Source organism: Zootoca vivipara, chromosome 6 (genome assembly GCF_963506605.1).
Source record: "Zootoca vivipara chromosome 6, rZooViv1.1, whole genome shotgun sequence".
Lineage (NCBI taxonomy): Eukaryota > Metazoa > Chordata > Lepidosauria > Squamata > Lacertidae > Zootoca > Zootoca vivipara.
The window spans coordinates 90,097,737-90,115,158 of NC_083281.1; the positions used below are offsets into that span (position 1 = coordinate 90,097,737).

General features: G+C 48.2%; 2 protein-coding genes across 7 annotated transcripts in view; one reads left to right on the forward strand and one right to left on the reverse strand.

Moving 5' to 3' along the window:
* Positions 1–623: 623 nt before the first annotated feature.
* PHETA1 (PH domain containing endocytic trafficking adaptor 1) lies at positions 624–11,419 on the forward strand. 6 transcript variants are annotated; one of them, XM_060276351.1, is made up of 4 exons: positions 625–1,096; positions 3,478–3,616; positions 4,745–5,766; positions 7,347–11,419. In XM_060276351.1, exon 4 carries the CDS (start codon positions 7,359–7,361, stop codon positions 8,166–8,168), a length of 810 nt encoding a protein of 269 aa, XP_060132334.1. In that variant the 5' UTR covers positions 625–1,096; positions 3,478–3,616; positions 4,745–5,766; positions 7,347–7,358; the 3' UTR covers positions 8,169–11,419. The 6 variants fall into 6 exon arrangements, with proteins under 6 accessions (XP_060132336.1, XP_060132334.1, XP_034976742.2 ...); XM_035120851.2 differs by having other exon boundaries at positions 5,500–5,766; XM_060276352.1 differs by having other exon boundaries at positions 5,734–5,766.
* Positions 11,420–12,653: 1,234 nt separating this feature from the next.
* The window catches only part of CUX2 (cut like homeobox 2), a 228,133-nt gene continuing 223,364 nt past the window's right edge, over positions 12,654–17,422 (reverse strand). The window contains exon 22 of the mRNA XM_060276354.1: positions 12,654–17,350. Coding sequence (XP_060132337.1) covers positions 16,579–17,350 — 772 coding nt within the window. The 3' untranslated portion in view covers positions 12,654–16,578. The remainder of the gene's footprint in view (positions 17,351–17,422) is intronic.

Here is a 17,422-nt window from a genome sequence, read left to right on the forward strand (position 1 = left end):
AATGATGATGATGATGTATCTAGGACAGGCATCCCCAAACTCCGTCCCTCCAGATGTTTTGGACTACAATTCCCATCTTCCCCGACCACTGGTCCTGTTAGCTAGGGATCATGGGAGTTGTAGGCCAAAACATCTGGAGGGCCGCAGTTTGGGGATGCCTGATCTAGGAGGAGTACTCCTGTATTTTAGAAAGTGGGACCTGTGGGTTTGGGGGGGGTGCCCGTGTTCTCCAGCCTATTAATGAATTCAGTGTTGCTGCTGTAATGCAATGATTTTAATTGGGAGGCGGGCACCCCCTCTCTAAGGTGGCATTTAAAGACGCATAAATATATTGATGTTGTGGGCATTTGCTTATCTCCAGAGACAACGGAGTGTACCTCCGGGGGCGAAGTCTAACCGCTGTCTTAGTAGCACCGAAGTAAAGGACACAAGCCTGGGCCGTGTGTCTGGAGGTCCTAGGCTGCCCACACCACAAGCCCCGCTGATGTGGTCCAAAGGAATCCAGCGCAATATATTTGGCACCAGCTTGGCTGCAGGAGTTGCCGGAAGGAGCCATTCAAGGCGCAATGATCCAACCTTTCAGATTTGCGTAGGGTTTACTCCTTAGCCTTTTGTTCTCCTACTAGGCAGTGGATACATGTGCCTTGTTTACATCTGTGCCATGGTGGCTGTCGCTGATCTAAAACATTAGGAATGACATTTGAAAGAGAGAGAGAAGCAAGCGGCGACGCCCCCCACCCCTAATCTCCACTGCGCGCCCCTCCCCATTGCTGAGCGCAGCTGCCCAAGCGCCCCCGGCGGCAAGCGGAAGGCGAGGGGCGGCCGGAGCGCGGCGGCGGGGCTCTTTGCCAGCCCGGAGAAGGCGGAGCCGCACAGGCGGCCGGGCCAGGGCGCAGCGCCGAGCCCCACCGGACAAAAGGAGCTGCCTGGCTGGCGAGCGAGCGAGCGAGCGGTGAGCCTGCGCCCGGGGACCCCGCGGGGGTGAGCCGGAGGAGGAGAGGGGCCCGGCAAGAAGCCACCTGGGCGCGCACTCTGCACATGGCCAAGGGGCGCGCGCCTCTCCTTCCCCGCCTCCCCAGGAGGGCGAGCGAGCGAGGTGCGGGGGCCAAGCTTCGGACTGGGGCGGGGGTGTCCCCTTGGCTCCCCTTCCCTCCTGCGACACGCCCCCCTGGGGAGTGGAAGGGGCGCACGGGACTTTGGGGCAGGGGGCACGTGGGCATGGGTGTGTTGTGCCTGTACGCGTATATGCGATTGCCAGCTGTTTAAAGCTGTTTTGAATACTGTGTTTCAGTGCTGTATCCGGCCCTGTGGCCTTAGGGTGAAGGGTGGACAATAGAATTTTTATTATTATTACTTTATTACTGCTAGTGTTGATATTATATATAATGTTTGTACATTTTTAGTAGATACACAGATCAGGCCAATGTGGCGCAGAGGTCTTAACTGAACCGCCAACCTCAAAGGAAGGAGGGTGATCATGGAATATTATCATTCCAGAACTAGGTGTCAGAGAGCAGAGGAAATGCACTAAGTTGGAGGAAAATTTCATGGACAAGAGGGCAGTCTGTCTCCGTGGTCCGAGGGAGAAATGATTCTGAGTGCCAGTTGCTGGAAACCACAGGAGGGGAGAGTTGTGCTTGGATCCTGCTTGCTGGCTTCCCACAGGCACTTGGTTGGTGGCTTTGAGAACAGGATGCTAGATTTGATAGGCTACTATGGGCCTGATTCATGGAGGGCTTTTCTTGCGTTCTCAAAGGACGGGAGTCTCCCACTCTTGACTGGCAACTGGGTCTTCTTACTTCAACACTGCTGTGGAGACCAGCAGGCTAGCTTGGAGGTCACGGGGGTTAGTACTTGGTGGTTAGTACTTGACAGTTTAGCTTCATTTCTGCATGGCGATATTTCGGTCTCAACCTGCGAGTACAATGGGGGGTGGGTGGGTTGGTTAAGGGGTGCCTAGGGCTTGCTGATCAGAAGGTCGGCGGTTCGAATCCCTGTGACGGGGTGAGCTCCCGTTGCTTGGTCCCAGCTCCTGCCAACCTAGCAGTTCGAAAGCACATCAAAATGCAAGTAGATAAATAGGAACCGCTACAGCGGGAAGGTAAACGGGGTTTCCGTGTGCTGCTCTGGTTCGCCAGAAGCGGCTTTGTCATGCTGGCCACATGACCTGGAAGCTGTATGCCGGCTCCCTCAGCCAATAATGCGAGATGAGCGCGCAACCCCAGAGTCGGTCACGACTGGACCTAATGGTCAGGGGTCCCTTTACCTTTTAAGGAGTAACTACTGCATATAAAGTAATCTTGAGTGCTCGTGCGAAGAAAGGTTAATTAGGAGAGTCACCTGGTGAAAAGAAAACTGAGTTAATTGCACAAGTTTTCACAGATTGATCGAATCCTACTAAATCTGCATGTGAGTAAAATGATAGTGTTGAAGAGGTGAGATGATTGGGCAGGGCAACAATTGCAGCAGGTAGCATCTTGAAGGACCTCTTTCCTCCTGGGTGAGAGTGCCTCTTCTCATAATAATATTTTTATGGTATTCTAATTTTTTTTAAAAGAGAGAATGCCTCTTCTCAAAGGACCACCAGTGCCATCTTAGATAAGAGGATTTCCCTTCCACGATGGGAGAGGATTCCTCTCCTGAAGTCGTGTCTGCTGCTGCTGCTGCTGTGTGAGAGATACCACCATGCAGCTCAGCAAGTACACAGGAAGCTGCCTTTGGCAGACTCAAATCCTTGGTCCGTATACTTCAGAGTAGTCCACACTGAAGGGCAGGATTCCAGGCAGGATACCTTACCTGGAGATGCCATTGGGAGTTGAATCTGGGACTCTGGAATTTGGTGTGCAAGTCAGAGACAGATAGCTCTTCCAAGGTGATTCCTCCTAAGAAAGACAACAGCTGTCCTAAGATCGCTTAACGTTTGGTAAAGGTAAAGGTAAAGGGACCCCTGACCATTAGGTCCAGTCGTGACTGACTCTGGGGTTGCGCGCTCATCTCACATTATTGGCCGAGGGAGCCGGCATATAGCTTCCAGGTCATGTGGCCAGCATGACAAAGCCGCTTCTGCCGAACCAGAGCAGCACATGGAAACGCCGTTTACCTTCCCGCTGTAGCGGTTCCTATTTATCTACTTGCATTTTGACGTGCTTTTGAACTGCTAGGTTGGCAGGAGCTGGGACCGAGCAACGGGAGCTCACCCCGTCACAGGGATTTGAACCGCCGACCTTCTGATCAGCAAGCCCTAGGCTCAGTGGTTTAACCACAGTGCCACCTGGGCTTTTTACATTTGGTAGACATCCCCAAATATGCACAGCTTTGGTGATGGATTCATGCCTAGTGCCCGTTGCCCAACCATTTGACACACAGATGACTGCATATCCTCATGCCTGGTGCTTTCATATCCTGGGTTGTCTGGTTGGAGATTAAACAATGCCTTTCCATTGTGAAAACTGAAATTTTCCATTATTGCCTTCTCAGAGCCAAGTTCAAAGTGAGGCACCTGTGACCAGCAAGAAAATCCAGATTATTATTTTGTCCTGTTTCAAAGAAGGAAGTTCCTTCCCATTTTGGGTTTAGAACTGCAGCCTCCCAAACCTGATGACAGACATATTTACGTGTAAGTAATCCCCTCTCAGTTCAATGGGACTCTCTCTTACAAAGACGGAATGTTATTACCTGGAGCTTTCGTTAAGTACTTGGATAAAATAAATAGATACCTTCTTTTCACATCTAAAACAACATCTGCCCCAGTTAAATCAGCAATACCTTTTTATGTCGAAGGTAGTGAGTATGGAAGGAGATGGACTTAACTGTGGGAGAAAGAAGAAAAGGGAGAAATCGAGTCAACATCTTATGGCGGTGGGGGAGGGTGTGTGTATTTTTATAAAAGTGATAAATTGATAAAATAGCTTCTTAATGATGTCATAATCCAATGGAACAAGACAGACTGCAATAGGAACAAGACAGACTGCAATCCCGCTTTCTAGGGAGTAGGCCCTGTTGAATTCAGTAGGACTTACCTCTGAGTAGGAATGGTTAGGATTGTGCTGTTACTGCAGAAAAGGGAGCATATAGATTTTTCTTTGTCTTTGACTGCATCCATTTTCAGGCTTTGGTTGTTGAACTGAGCAAGATTAGTCCCAAGCATGGCAGACAGGGGCTTGTTACAGGGTGGGGTGAACATTCAGGTGTGGCGCTCCAGATGTTGGTGGACTACAAGCCCCATCATTCCTAACCATTGGTTATTTGCATCATTGGCCAAAAGGCTGGTTCGAGGGAAGCTTCTGGTTTCCTGCACTTCTTAGCTTCAGGTGATTCTTCCTACATTCGCCTGTCAGGAACACTCACTGACCGTGATGGATTCTGGGTGGTGTGTGAAGCACGATCCTCTTGCCACCCTTGATTGTCTATGCCAGGCAGGTAGGGCTTGCATCATAGAGGTGGCAGGGCCCTCTGATCACAACCACATAGAGCCATAGAAAACTTTCGATTTAGCTTTGGATCATAGAACTGCAAAGTTGGAAAGGCCTGATCCAGCCCAACGCAATGCAGGAATCCCTGACACATGGCCATCCAACCTCGCGTTGTGTTGTGTTGTGCTGTTTATATCCCACCTTTCGTCCAGTTGGGGACTCGAGACTGCTTACGCAGTTAAAATAAAACCAGCTGAAAACATAGAAGGGGCTTGGACTGTGGGATGTGATAGTTAAGAAGCAGTCAAGTACAACATTCCTTGTTTTCCTAGAGAGGACATGCAGGGGAATGTTTTGTTCACCCAGTCGAAAACTTCCTGTTTCCTCCTGGCTGGAACATCCTTTGCATGTGACTGAATGTGGGCGTGACCTCACCTGTCCAGGTAACAAAAGGACAAGGCACGCAGCACATTCGCTCTCTCTTTGACTTCCTCTGTCCTTGGAGCAGCTTTTTAGCTATAAACGCCCTGTTGCCTTTCGGCTGATATAAGCAAAAATCTGCCCTTATTCCCTTATGGGGTACACAAGAGCCCTTATTGGGAAGAGTGCCACTCTCGCACCCAGGTCCTGCTTGTGGGTATTTTCATGGGGCATCTGGTTGGCCACCGTGGGAAGAAGATGCTGGACTAGGTGGGCCCCCTTGGGCCTGATCCAGCCTCAGGACTCTTCTCATGTTCTCCAAGGTTCTGTGAACAAGGAAGGGCCTCTGTGAAACAATGTAGTAGTGGGTAAACAGATCCCTTTAGAAACCCCCCAACACCTCCTTAAAAGCAAATGACTTGCAGTGGCAAGATGGGGAAGGAGATGGCTGGAAGGGAGCAAATCCTCAGGAGAGTTACTCAGCACCAGGAGGGCAGGATGAGCTGTTTGACCCGATTAGCAACTTTCTCTGTAGTCAAAACCTTTTCCTGCTTCTTTCTTTCCTTCTGGTTTTTTTTTAATGTGTTAGCAAAAGCTGCTAAGATTAGAATAGAGGAAGTGAATTGCCTTTGAAGAGTTTCCTCCTCGTTTGTTTTTTCGATCCTAGAAACAGCCGTCAGTCACATCCAGACACATTCCCCCCCCCCTCTGGGTCACCAAGTTGCCAAGTTGCACATTTGCCCAGCAGACGATACAGAGATAGATGCTGGTGGTGTTTGGAGAAAGCCTGCAGATTTTGGAGGCGTCAGACCTTGGCCTTGTGAGGGGTTGGGTGCTGCGGGAAGAGTGCTGTCATTGTTCTACTCACCTCACCTCAAAATCTTCACCTGCATTTTTTCAGCTAATGTGATCTGAAAGCAAAAGAGCATTTACCGTAAGTTGCTGTTCACTGTCAGGATTTGTGTGTGAGAGCACCAAATTACAATGTTGTTCTGCTCCATTTTTTTTTAAAAAGTTTTAATTTATGCATCTCCTGTTTAACTTGCTGGCAAAGGAGCTAATATCTTGCAATTAAGAACGGGTGTAATAAGAAGCCAAGCGGGGGGGAAATAAGAAGTAAAGTGTGGGGAACATTTGTGGGATATCTGAAAAGTTATGCTTCCAGTAGCACCATAGAGACCAACTAAGTTTGTCATAGGTATGAGCTTTCGTGTGCATGCACACTTCTTCAGATACACAGAAGTATCTGAGAAAGTGTGCATGCACACGAAAGCTCATACCTATGACAAACTTAGTTGGTCTCTAAGGTGCTACTGGAAGGATTTTTTATTTTTATTTTGACTGCATCAGACCAACACGGCTACCTACCTGTAACTTGAAAAATTATGGTATGCAAGTAAAGTGCATTAGTAGGGTTAACTTAAATCAAGCGGTTAAAATTATTTTCAAGGCAAATTGTAGAATAACTGAAAAATGGAGGAAATTGGAAAATGCAGTGTTAGAAATTTAAATAAGACAAGAAACCACAAAGGGGGGGCGGGCGGAGTCTAATATGCATTTGTATGGGAAGTATGCGATTGTAAGGTGTGTGTCTGTAAACTTTTGAAAACTGAAAATAAAATGAAAAACAATAACAAATGCTCGCAATTAAGCAACCTCTGCTGCACTTGAGCAGTGAGATAACTCTGTCTAATCTCTTGCAAAGCTCCCTTGCAAGACCTTAGATCTCAGCTGTGTGAGCAGCCCAGGCTTCGAAAAGCTACCTAAACGGCCAGCTGCAACTCTTGGCAGCGAGTTGAGATGTGGGGATGGACTGATATACTGATTTCCTTTGAACTTGTGTGCTCACCTTAACTCCAGAGGTTATTGCCTTATTTGGCAATAAATTGTTTAGGAAGAATCCTGGGGGGGGGGGGAGCTGATCCAGGGGACAACGTTTGTGAGATTCAGCCTGAAATTTGGGCCCCTCCCAGGCAGGGCAGAAGTGTTGGAGGGCATGAATGAACATCAGAAGAGCCCAGTGTCTGGATCAGGCCAAAGGGGACCTATCCTGTTCCCACAGTGGGCATCCCGCAAGCAAGGAGCCGAGATCAATAGCCTTCTCCCAAGTTGTGATTCTCGCAAGGGGAATTCAGTTAGTTCCCCAATGCTAGAGTAGCGCATAATAGTCATTACAACCAGTAGTGTTGAGTTCCACGAATTTGCCTGAATGCCTTTCAAAGCCATCCCAGTCGTGACTGTTGCTATATAGTGTGGGAGCAAAATTTCATAGTTACAACTAAGCACTGTGTGAAAAAGTCCTTCCTCGTGCCTCTCCTGAATCTCTTCAGCTGTATGGGGCTGAGGCTGCGGCCATTTTGTGCCTCCAGAAGAGGGCTCAAAATATCCGACATCTCCTGGGTTCCAGGCCTGATAGATCTCCTGGTTCCTGCCTATTATGTCTGCCAGGGGTTGGTTATGGCCTTGGGGAGCCTCAGCCTCTCTTTGCCTCTTTATTTCCCTCCTCATTTCCAGGCCCGAGCGAACATGAAGCTGAACGAGCGGAGCTTGGCCTTCTACGCCACCTGTGACGCCCCGGCGGACAATGCTGGCTTCCTCTACAAGAAGGGGGAGCGGAACACAGCCTACCACCGCCGCTGGTTTGTGCTGAGAGGGAACATGCTCTTCTACTTCGAGGACCGGGAGAGCCGGGAGCCGGTGGGGGTCGTCATCCTGGAGGGCTGCACCGTGGAGCTGTGCGAGTCCACAGAAGAGTTTGCCTTCGCCATCCGCTTTGACTGCGCCAAGTCCCGCACCTACGTCCTGGCGGCGGAGAGCCAGGCCGCCATGGAGTGCTGGGTCAAGGCTCTCTCTCGTGCCAGCTTTGGCTACCTGCGGCTGCTGGTGAGGGAGCTGGAGAAGCAGCTGGAGGAGATGCAGAAGGGCTCTTCCAGCTGCCCCCGGGTCCAGCGGAGGGCACCGCTTTACCGGAAGAACAAAATGGCGCTGAATAATTCACAGGACTTGCTCCCGGAGAAGCCGGCCGTCCCAATTTGCATCCCGGCAAAAGAAAATGGCTGTGCCCTCTGGTACAACTCCGAAGGCCCAACCAGCCTGCCGGCAGGGTACCCCCAAGGCAACTCCTGGAGCACAAGGACCTGTGGGGAGGACAGCTTCAATGGGGGTCTGAAGCCCCCACCGCTGCCTCCTCGGAGGAGGGCCCTGTCGGGCAATTCCTGTAGTTCAGAGGGCCCTGGCAGCCTGGGCTGTTTTTCCAGACTCCATGACTGGTACGGAAGGGAAGTCCTGGAGCTGAGAAGGACATGGCTGGAGGGACAAAAGGATGGAGGCCTGTGAGGGGCTCCTTGGCTGCGGGGGCCACCCTGGGAGGCCAGTAAATGGAGACCTTGGCTGCTGTAGGTAACACTCAGTTTCTGGAAACTCTGCTCTCTGCCTGCCGTTGCGCCGACCTCCTGCCCAACTCATGGATGGTGGCAGGAGGATTTTCCTATTGCCTTTAAAACCTGGGCCAGTTGCTTTTCCACTCCTGTTCCCCCTCTCCGTGCAGTTCCTGGAGAAGACTTGCCATCCTTTTGCACCTAGAAAGCCTCAGCTTGTTAATGATAAAAAGGGATCTGACTTTAATACCAGCTGTCACCACTACCCAGGCCAGACTAGAACCACCGTCAGAGGAGTTGACATTTCTTACCATGGTCCTTTGCTTCCTGGCAGGGGCTTCTGCCGTTGAGACGGATGTCTGCTGTTACCAAACTCTTTCAGTTTGGGGCGGTGGGAGAGCATTCTAAGCAGTGGGATCAGATGGTTTGGGCCAGCTCTCCACCAAAGGGAAGGCAGAGACTTCTACACGGACCATCCCGGTTCTGACACCATGGCGGGACTGGTTTGGAAAAGGTTGCCCCATCATTTTACTTGCTGCGTCCTGGAATTCTTCCATCTTGCATCAAGCACTGTCAGGTGTTGGGGCTTCCTGGTTTGTCGTTGTTAAAGTAGAGGCACCTGAGCATACAGGTGTGAGAGAGGAGGAAGGGCCATCCCACAGAGGCCCTCAGGGACCCTTCATTCTGCATGCTCCTCTGAACTCAGTTTCATCTTTGAATGGTACTGATTTAGGTGAGGTTAAGACTATGGCTACACTACAATTGTAAATGGGTTTAATACTCAACCTCCCCCCCATCCCAAATATGACCTTGGGGAACTGTCCACTAAGAGTCCGAAATAAAGGGCAGCTGTCAATTTTTCCCTGGTGCTCATGGTTAATGATTCAGACACGGCTACAAAATGCAAGGAGCAGGCTCTGTTTATTTGCGGAAGAAAAACGTCTGTGTCCTGCCATAGCAAAATACTGGACTGCAGCAATTGCTAGTCCGGCTCAGGGAAGACATTTTGGAATCGATGGTCATGACTTAACTTGGGGCCATTAATTTCAAGGGGTCTAATCTGAGTAGCACTTAGGATGCATTCACACAGCAGTTGCCGTAGTTCCAATTTTCCTAATATTTCCATTACTGTTAATTTCTGCAACATATTCCAGCTTTTGCATGACATAAAAGGCACTTCTGAAATATAGTGGAAAATGGAGCCAGTTTAGTGCTCTATCTGTGATATAAAATTCATTTGCTTGCAGAAAAAAATCATTCTGCAGATAACATGGAAATGTGTGCTATATTTGTTCCATATTATGCTATGTTTCCGGAAGTAGCTTTTACGTTGAGTGAAAGTTAAAATGCAACGCAGAACTTAGCCATTAAAGAAATGTCGTGGAAACTGAATAAACAGCAGCGTGGAAGATTTCCTCGGTCTTGACCCCCCCCATTTACCATTTTATAAAGCCTATTTGAAGGGCAAAGAATCTTTCTTGAACTATAGCCATCATGACAACGCTGAGAGGGAATCTCATTGTGATCCCATTTTACAGAAAAGGAGTTGAGTGAGTTGCCCCACATGTACATGTTTTTTTTGTGTGTGTGTGTGCAGGGGGACGCTCGGCTGGCTCTCGTGATGTTCATTTCTCCTTTACTCTTCATTGCTAAAGAGGGAGAAGCAGCATAGCATAGTGGTTAGAGTGCCAGGGTTTCAGACAAAGGACATTCCCAGCCTTACCTGGAGATATTGGGGGTTGAACCAGGGACCTGTCTAGCTCTGCCACTGGACTACAGCTCCTTCCCCTCAAAATGAAGTTCCTAGGCCTCCTGGCTGTTGATAAGGAGTTGAGTTAAATAGGAGCACAGGAAGTTGTCTTGCTCCAAGCCACATCACTGGTTCATCTCATTCCATGTTGTCCAAACTGGAGTGGCTGCCGAGCATCCCCTGGGCCTCATCAGGAAATGCTACAGACTGAACCTTGGACCTTCTCCAGAGGTCAGGTTCCTGCTTTTCACATTTACAAATGCCAGTGCAATGCAGCGTGGGAAATTGCATTGGTAAACTGGAAGACTGGAAGAGAAAAGAAATGCCATCTTGGGTGGGGAATCAGGCAACCATTTCCAAACTTCAGCCAAAAAGAGGTGGCGTCATGCGACACCACCTGAGCTATTTTTCCAGCCTGGGCTTTTCTTCTACAGATGCTCCTTGAGTCAGGTTTGTGTGAAGTGGGGTTCCAGCGAAACCAGCTTTGTTTATGTTTCCCTGTAGGTATATATAATCTATCACTTCTCTGTTCCTGCTTCCTTCTGATGATCTCGGCTAACACAGACTGTAAAAATAGAACGGAATATGTGCATCCCTCTGTCAGCCTCCGATCTTGCATTATGGGATAGGAGAAGAATGCGTCCTCTGCATTTCTGGTTGGTAATGTCCAAAAAGATGCATTTAGGCAAACGAAAATAGGATGCAGCTTGCGAGCTAATACTGATCCTGTCTAGTTCAGCATTGCCTACGCGGACTAGCAGCTGCTCTCTGGGGGTTTCAAGCAGGGGGCTGTTTGCAGACAAGGACAGGCTTCCTTGCAACAAAACCCAGCTTGCCCACAGCTGCTGGCTTGCAGCTGTGGGAGGCTGGGTGCCCGGTGCTTGGAGGCAGGCTTGGGGATGCCTTGTGTCGAAAGTGCAGGCAGCTCTTTAAGGACAGAGGGCATATTTTTGCCACTGAAAGAGGAGAATGCAATTTTGTCACTCGGTGTCTCCAGCCACAAGAGTCAGCAGGAAGCAATTGGTGTATTGTGCCAAGCTTTCACCAACTTGGTACCTTCCAGATGTTTTGGGCTACAACAGCATGCTGGCTGGGGGCTTTAGTCCAAAACTCAAGACTGGCACTATGGCAAAAGGTTAAGTCTTCTTCCCCCGTGATCTTTTATGCTTGAGCGTACTTCAGTGGGCACAACCTTCCTCACTAGATCTTGCCGCCTGCCTTTCAGTGATTTCAAATTCATTGCCGTCTCCAAACAGTGTGCTAGTTGCAGGTTGGATGTGACAATTCATTTCCCTCGAGTCCCTGGCAGTTGTGCCAGTCACATTCCCTGACAAGTCATGCAGTGAGAATTTGCACAACAAGGCAAAACCAGTTTGGAACTTGATTTCACTGCCGTGGCCTTCCTTTCCCTCAATGAGGGTCTTGAGGAATCTTTGGGTAAGTGTTGGCGATGGGAGAAATTATTTTGTTTGGTTTGCATTTTAATGCAGACCCAGCTAATTCATAATTCCTGCAACCATCTGTGATATAAAGTGCAGCTTTTTTTTTTAATTGTCTTTTCTTAGGGTGCAGTTCTCCAACCAAAAGATGTGTACAAGAACAACTTAAGGGAAAAGTGTGTCAAAGAAAATGCATACATTGGTAAAAGTGACATACAAAAATGCGTATTAGGGGATATCACATGAAAAATATGTATTCTGGGAGAAATGTGCACTAAAATGCGCTGAGTTTTTGTGAGCCCTTAAAAAAAAAGCTGATGCAATGCTGTGAACTGAATTTGAGATTGTTCATCACCGTCTCTCGCTTCTCCTTTGAAACCTGTTTAAATTTGGTACTGTTGGTGCATGGCTGCCTCAGAGAGATGGATGCTACCCAGATGAAACCTCTGCACCCCACTAGAGCTGTAATTTAGCACCTCATTTTCACAGGTGATACTTGTGCTTTGGGGCTGTCATGGCAAGCACCCAGTGTTGTATCATATTTCTGATTTAAGAAACAGAATTAAAGATTTCCACTGAAGAACTGGGGTGCAAAACTGAATGTGTTGTGCCTGTGTTTTCCCCTCTCACAATCCAAGGAGCCTCTCCAAGTGCAGTTGAGGGTGTCCAATTCACGCCCGAGCTGCCTGTGTGCTTTGCTCGAAACCCTTTCCCGTTCCAGATAAACACCACAAGTGTTAACATTTTGCAGCCGATCAGAAATTGCTTCCGAGTTCCCAGAGCAAATCAAAACAAGGTGAGAAGAGGCTGGGCGAGCTGGTGAGGTGCAAAGAGTTGCAATCTTGTTGCGCCACATCTTCTCAAGGAGGTTTCTCCAGGCTCAGTTGTGTTTGTTGATGGTGACCCAATCAGCAGAAGGTGGGGGCAGCTCCCAGTGGAAGGCAGCAACGAGGAAAACAGTGATTGAGCAACAGAGACAGGCAGACAAAGCAGCTGGGCCGCACTGACCTATTTCCTCACGTGTTTTTTTTAATTGCCAGTGTACTTCCACGACAGAAAGCTGTTGTCAGAGCCTCCTGTGAGCTAGAGCAGTAGAGAAGCTTGGGTGCCACCTGCAAATGAAGACCATCTTTACTGCCCTTGGAGGAAATGCAGGATATAGATATCATAGAATTACTCTTGCATGAGTTCCATTGGCCTTTCCTTCCCATCACCTAGTGCAGGAAGACACAGGGCACAGACTTCATTGAACTAGCAGGGCAGCAGTGGACAAAAAAGGAGATCAACACAATAAACTGAGACACCAAGCCAAGATGTTATACAATTTCATTATTATTATTATTATTATTAGTGGCTCTTTTACAGAATTTGTGGTCCTTTTTTTCCTTTAAAATGTTTAACAAAGTTCAATCTTGTAGAAACTTTTTAAAGTACAGTACATGAGGCTAAGAAAACGTGACCTGACGCTCCCTGCCAGCTTTCAGTGCAACAGGATTTCTCTCTGGGTTTGAAAGACTCTCTCTTAAGTGCTTAGTTCAAAAATCCTGCTCCACTAAAGCCAGGGGGAAGAAGTCAATGGTTCCAACTCCACTTTCTGTTTCCTGCTGACGTGCAAACGGTTAGAAAAGTTAACGGTACATGAAAATTGCATTTGCATCAGATGGTTCCTGCATGGGGTCATTTTCAAGGTCTGCCAGAAGGCCAGATCAAGGGAAGCCGTGAACTGCCAGTACATAAAAATGCCTGATGAAAACAGGGGTGCGGAGGGGGGAAGCACACACCCTACTCAATCATAGCCTTAGCAGCGGGTTACTCATTGCTTCTCCATTTCCGAAAGCGGCTCGTCGTTTCAAAAGCGTTTCAAGCCCAAGTAAGGAATGGAACAACTGGATTAACCAGCATTAATTGAGAACCAGGTGGGGTGGGAGGAAAGCAGCTCCCAAACCCAAACTTATTAAGGCAGTCATTCTGAACAGCTGTACTCTCTCCTGGTCCGGTTCTGAGCACCATTTGAATAGCCTTCAAAACCCTACATGGCGTGGGATCAGGGAAGCTCAAAGACCCACCTCGTCCTACACCAACCTACGCAGGCTTTAAGGTTAAGTCATTGGCAGTTGTGCAGCTAGGTTATTTCAAGACTTTTGGACTTAATGGTCTTGCAGTCAAACAATCCCTCCACCCCTACTGTATTGCTTCACTTTTAGCTGCTGCTTTATTATTACTGTGAACGGTTCTTGAGAGGTTGACTTTGCTTGGGGGGTGGGGTGGGAGACGACGCATGCAGGTGTCCGAGAAATAATTTAATGAAAGCAGGAAATAGTTGAAGGAAAAGCTCCTCACATCACATGAGCTCAGAGTAGCCAAATGAAAGGAAGGGTGGGCAGGCCTGCTTAGTCTGTCTCCCAGCCAGCCTTCACCAGGTGATTCTGCGGCCTTCTTGCATCATCTGTTTGGATCGTTCTGTTACCGCTGATGCAGAGATGAAGCAGCAGGACCTGCCCTTGGAGGAGGTGGCCACAGAACAGCTGACCAAGCTCTCCTGAAAGCAACAGATGCAGCCAACAGATACACCACCCCTGTTTTGGATAGCTCTCACCCTACAGCTCCAATGGTTTTTGTGTGTGTGTGTTTTCGAACACCTGTCAGAAGCAGCACAATCTATCCTAAACGATACCCAGAAGTGTAAACTCTGACCTCTCCTCAAATCCTAAGGCCAATTTACTTAGGCTTTCTCTTTTCTCTATTCCAAGTGATGCAACTTTCCATGATCAATTTACGATAGCCCTCATTTGGCTGGGTTTTCGTTTTGAGGGCAGGGAGAGTTGCCCACTTCTGGGGAGATATATATACTCACTGACCAAGTGTCCCACCTAGACACATAGGCGGGACAACTGGTCAGTGATCCTCCTCTAAGCGCTCCCTGGCCAGACTCCACCTAGGAAGCTGCATAACAAGACCCTCGGTCCACACAACTTTCCACACTGACTGGCAGTGACTCTCCAGGATCTGAGAGAGGGGGGCATTCCCAGCCCTACCTGAAGATGCCAGGGATTGAACCCGGAAACTTCTGCATGCAATGCATGCGCACTCCTCCGCTGAGCTATGACCCTTCCTACTTCTCAGCACGAGTTCTATGCCAGATCTAGTGCCAATGAAAGCTACATTGCAGCCGCCAACCGATTTCTGGGAGGCTGGGGCCACCCCCGCTTCCCTGCCAATTCTGCACCAAAGAAAAATGAATTTGACAGTCAGAATAAAAACATGCACATTTGCAGAAACTTAGTTTGCATAATACATCCCACCCCCCTCTAATGAATTATGCCATACACCGCTATGGAATTAGATAGTATGCAAAATAAGTGTGTGCAAATTTGCATGAAGCTTTCAAAGGGCGTTTTCTTGGTAAGTACAGGCAAAATAGGAAGAAGGAAGGATAGAGGACTGTTGTCGTTGGTGGTAAAGGATGTCAGCAAATTATAGCTGTGGGGAAACTATGTCAAAGCACCATCTTCTTAACACACTGGACGTTGTGCTTAGCACACATATAATCTACTCCAGCTTCTGAGTTTTCAGTATGCACTTCCAATATACTTTCAAGCTTCTCTTCACAGCAATGAGGACCAGAAACTTAAAAGAAATAAATAAATGAAAATGGAAGTGTTCCATTTTAGGAAGCTGAATCCCACATCTGACAGGAGATTCTTCTTGATTGGGATTCCAGTGGGGTCTGTTAGAAACACAGAGTCCTGGGCACAAGCCCAAAAGTCCTTTGATGTGCCCCAGACCTTCTCCTCTAAGCCTGCAGTACTGTCTTCCTTGGAATGAATCAGGGCACATGGGGAACTCATGACTAGGTGGAAAACAAATTGAGCGTGAACCAACATTTCCTCTCTATTTCCATACTCTTGTAGGCAAGAACCTCAACTGGTTGCTCCCTTCCAGAAACAAAACATTGAGCTACCGGTAAGCAAAAAGGCAGTGATTTTCAGGCACCCCAAAAATGTAAACCTTTGTATGGGATGTCCTGGTTATTGAAGTCTGTCCTTGCCAAAAAGCAAACACACAATATTTTTCAAGCTGTCAAACACACCTTTCTGAAACAAAAGGTGCTACTTTCTAAAATAGTGGGCAGGAGAAAGAGCATGGCTGCCGTTTGTTTGTTTGTTTGCTACTGCTGCTGCTGTTTCGTCAATGATGTTTCTGGCCATGTTCCTTGGTTTTGGTTTCTGGCAGGTCACTTGCTAGAGGAATGCATCCCGACTAAGGAGTCAGTTCCCAAACCATGCTACATCTTGTTCAGGAAGGCTATTGCAAACATATCTCTACAACATATACAACGGCACACAACACTTCTCCCCCATGTTACAAAAAAAAAGGAAAAGGAAAACAACCGAACAGGTTCCAAAACATACCACCAGAACTAAGTAACAGACTCAGGATGGCATTGTGGATTCCAAATTTAGAGTCTTCGCGGACTATAAGACAAGTCCCTGGAAAATGTCGCACTAATGCTGTGTCTTACAGACAGGTGGGGGGAGGAAAAAGCACCCATTCCCCCCCCCCCCTTGGTGATCAAGTTTAGCAAAATTTGGTCAGTCTCATAGTGCTTCTTGATGGCTTTGATCAATGAGTCTGGGTTATATCTTTACATTTTTAAATTATTTTTAATCTCATCCAGTGGCAAACTACAAGACTTTTCAGTGGACATTTAATGACACAACTGATACAGTTTATAGCTATCTTTTAATATCAAAGCAGCTTGAGCTGTTAATAAATTCCAAAGTTTCCTTTTATTAAAATATCTAAAAGAGGTCTATAAATATTATTTTAATATGTTTTTTTTCTTCTAAAAGAGTTCCCAAGTGGGTTTTTGTTTGTTTTTTTCGTTTTCACATTTAAAACAAACAAGGTCAATTTTATCTTCCCGTCAGGAGCTAAGAAAAGGAGCTACAGCGTAGCTGTTTAACCACTCTTGTTCAACAAAATGGAGCTGGTTTCTCCCTCTTCCTTAGTAGTCGAGGAAATTAATAAAATAGATATATGTATATTATATATATAGCTAGATAGATCTGTTTCTGTACACACTCCGCTACGACTCCCTGCTTCACCAGCTTGTTCACCAGCATCTAAAATCTGGACAACAAAATATGGGTAGTTTATTTCTTTTTGACTCAGCCTCCTTAAAATTCCCACTCCAGGGTTTCATCACGGTTAGCTGCTCTCTCTAGCCGGTGGATGATGCTGTTGAGGTTGGCCATCTTCTCGTGCCGCCGCTGGATGTTTGTGTTCAGTTTGGCATTCGGGGGCGTCGAGCCCGTATCCGTGGCAGGACTTGAACTCGGCGCTTTGGCAGCCACAGCGCTCAGTGGCAATGGGGAGATGGGGGCAGACGAGGATGGGATGGGAGAGACGGACACCATGAGGCCTGGCGAGGAGGCTGCGGACGGGGAGTTCAGGGAGACCTCCAAGCTGCAACGGGAGGACTCGGAAGCAGATTTAAAGCTAATGGGGTCAGGGTGAGGCCTCTCGTTGCTGTCTGACTCCAGGGGGTTATGTAAAGAGGGGTAATCGGGAGCCCCAAGGACGTGTGTTTTGTTATGTGGGGCGCTGCCCCATGTCACATTGTGAGCCTCGTTTGGGCTCCCTGTATATGCTGCCTCCACTGGCTCTTCTTTGAGGCTGGACCTGGAAAGAGGCTCCATCTCCCCATCCAGACTGCAGGAGTCCCTGTGGTTTGCACAGTCCTCCACCTGCTCCTCCTTGATCTGGACCAGGGGCTCGCTTTCTCCTTGGCACCCGGCGTCTCTGAAAGTGGGCTTCCTGTCCTCCTCTTCGGAGTCAGGGCTCTGGGGCGGAGGGTCCTTGAGGGAGTTGCTGGCTGGCGTCGTGCTCTGCTCTGGGTCTGTGTCTTCCTGCGCTCCTTCCACCAGCATCTCACGCCGCATCCGGGACCTGCCAGGGAAAATGCCAGGGAGTCAGGGCAGCTAACAGCAGAAGACCTCGAGAACTTAGCGAGGAAGAGTG

Excerpts from the sequence above, each read along its gene's own strand:
- PHETA1 (XM_060276353.1), top strand. The coding sequence starts at position 7,359 with ATGAAGCTGAACGAGCGGAGCTTGGCCTTCTACGCCACCTGTGACGCC.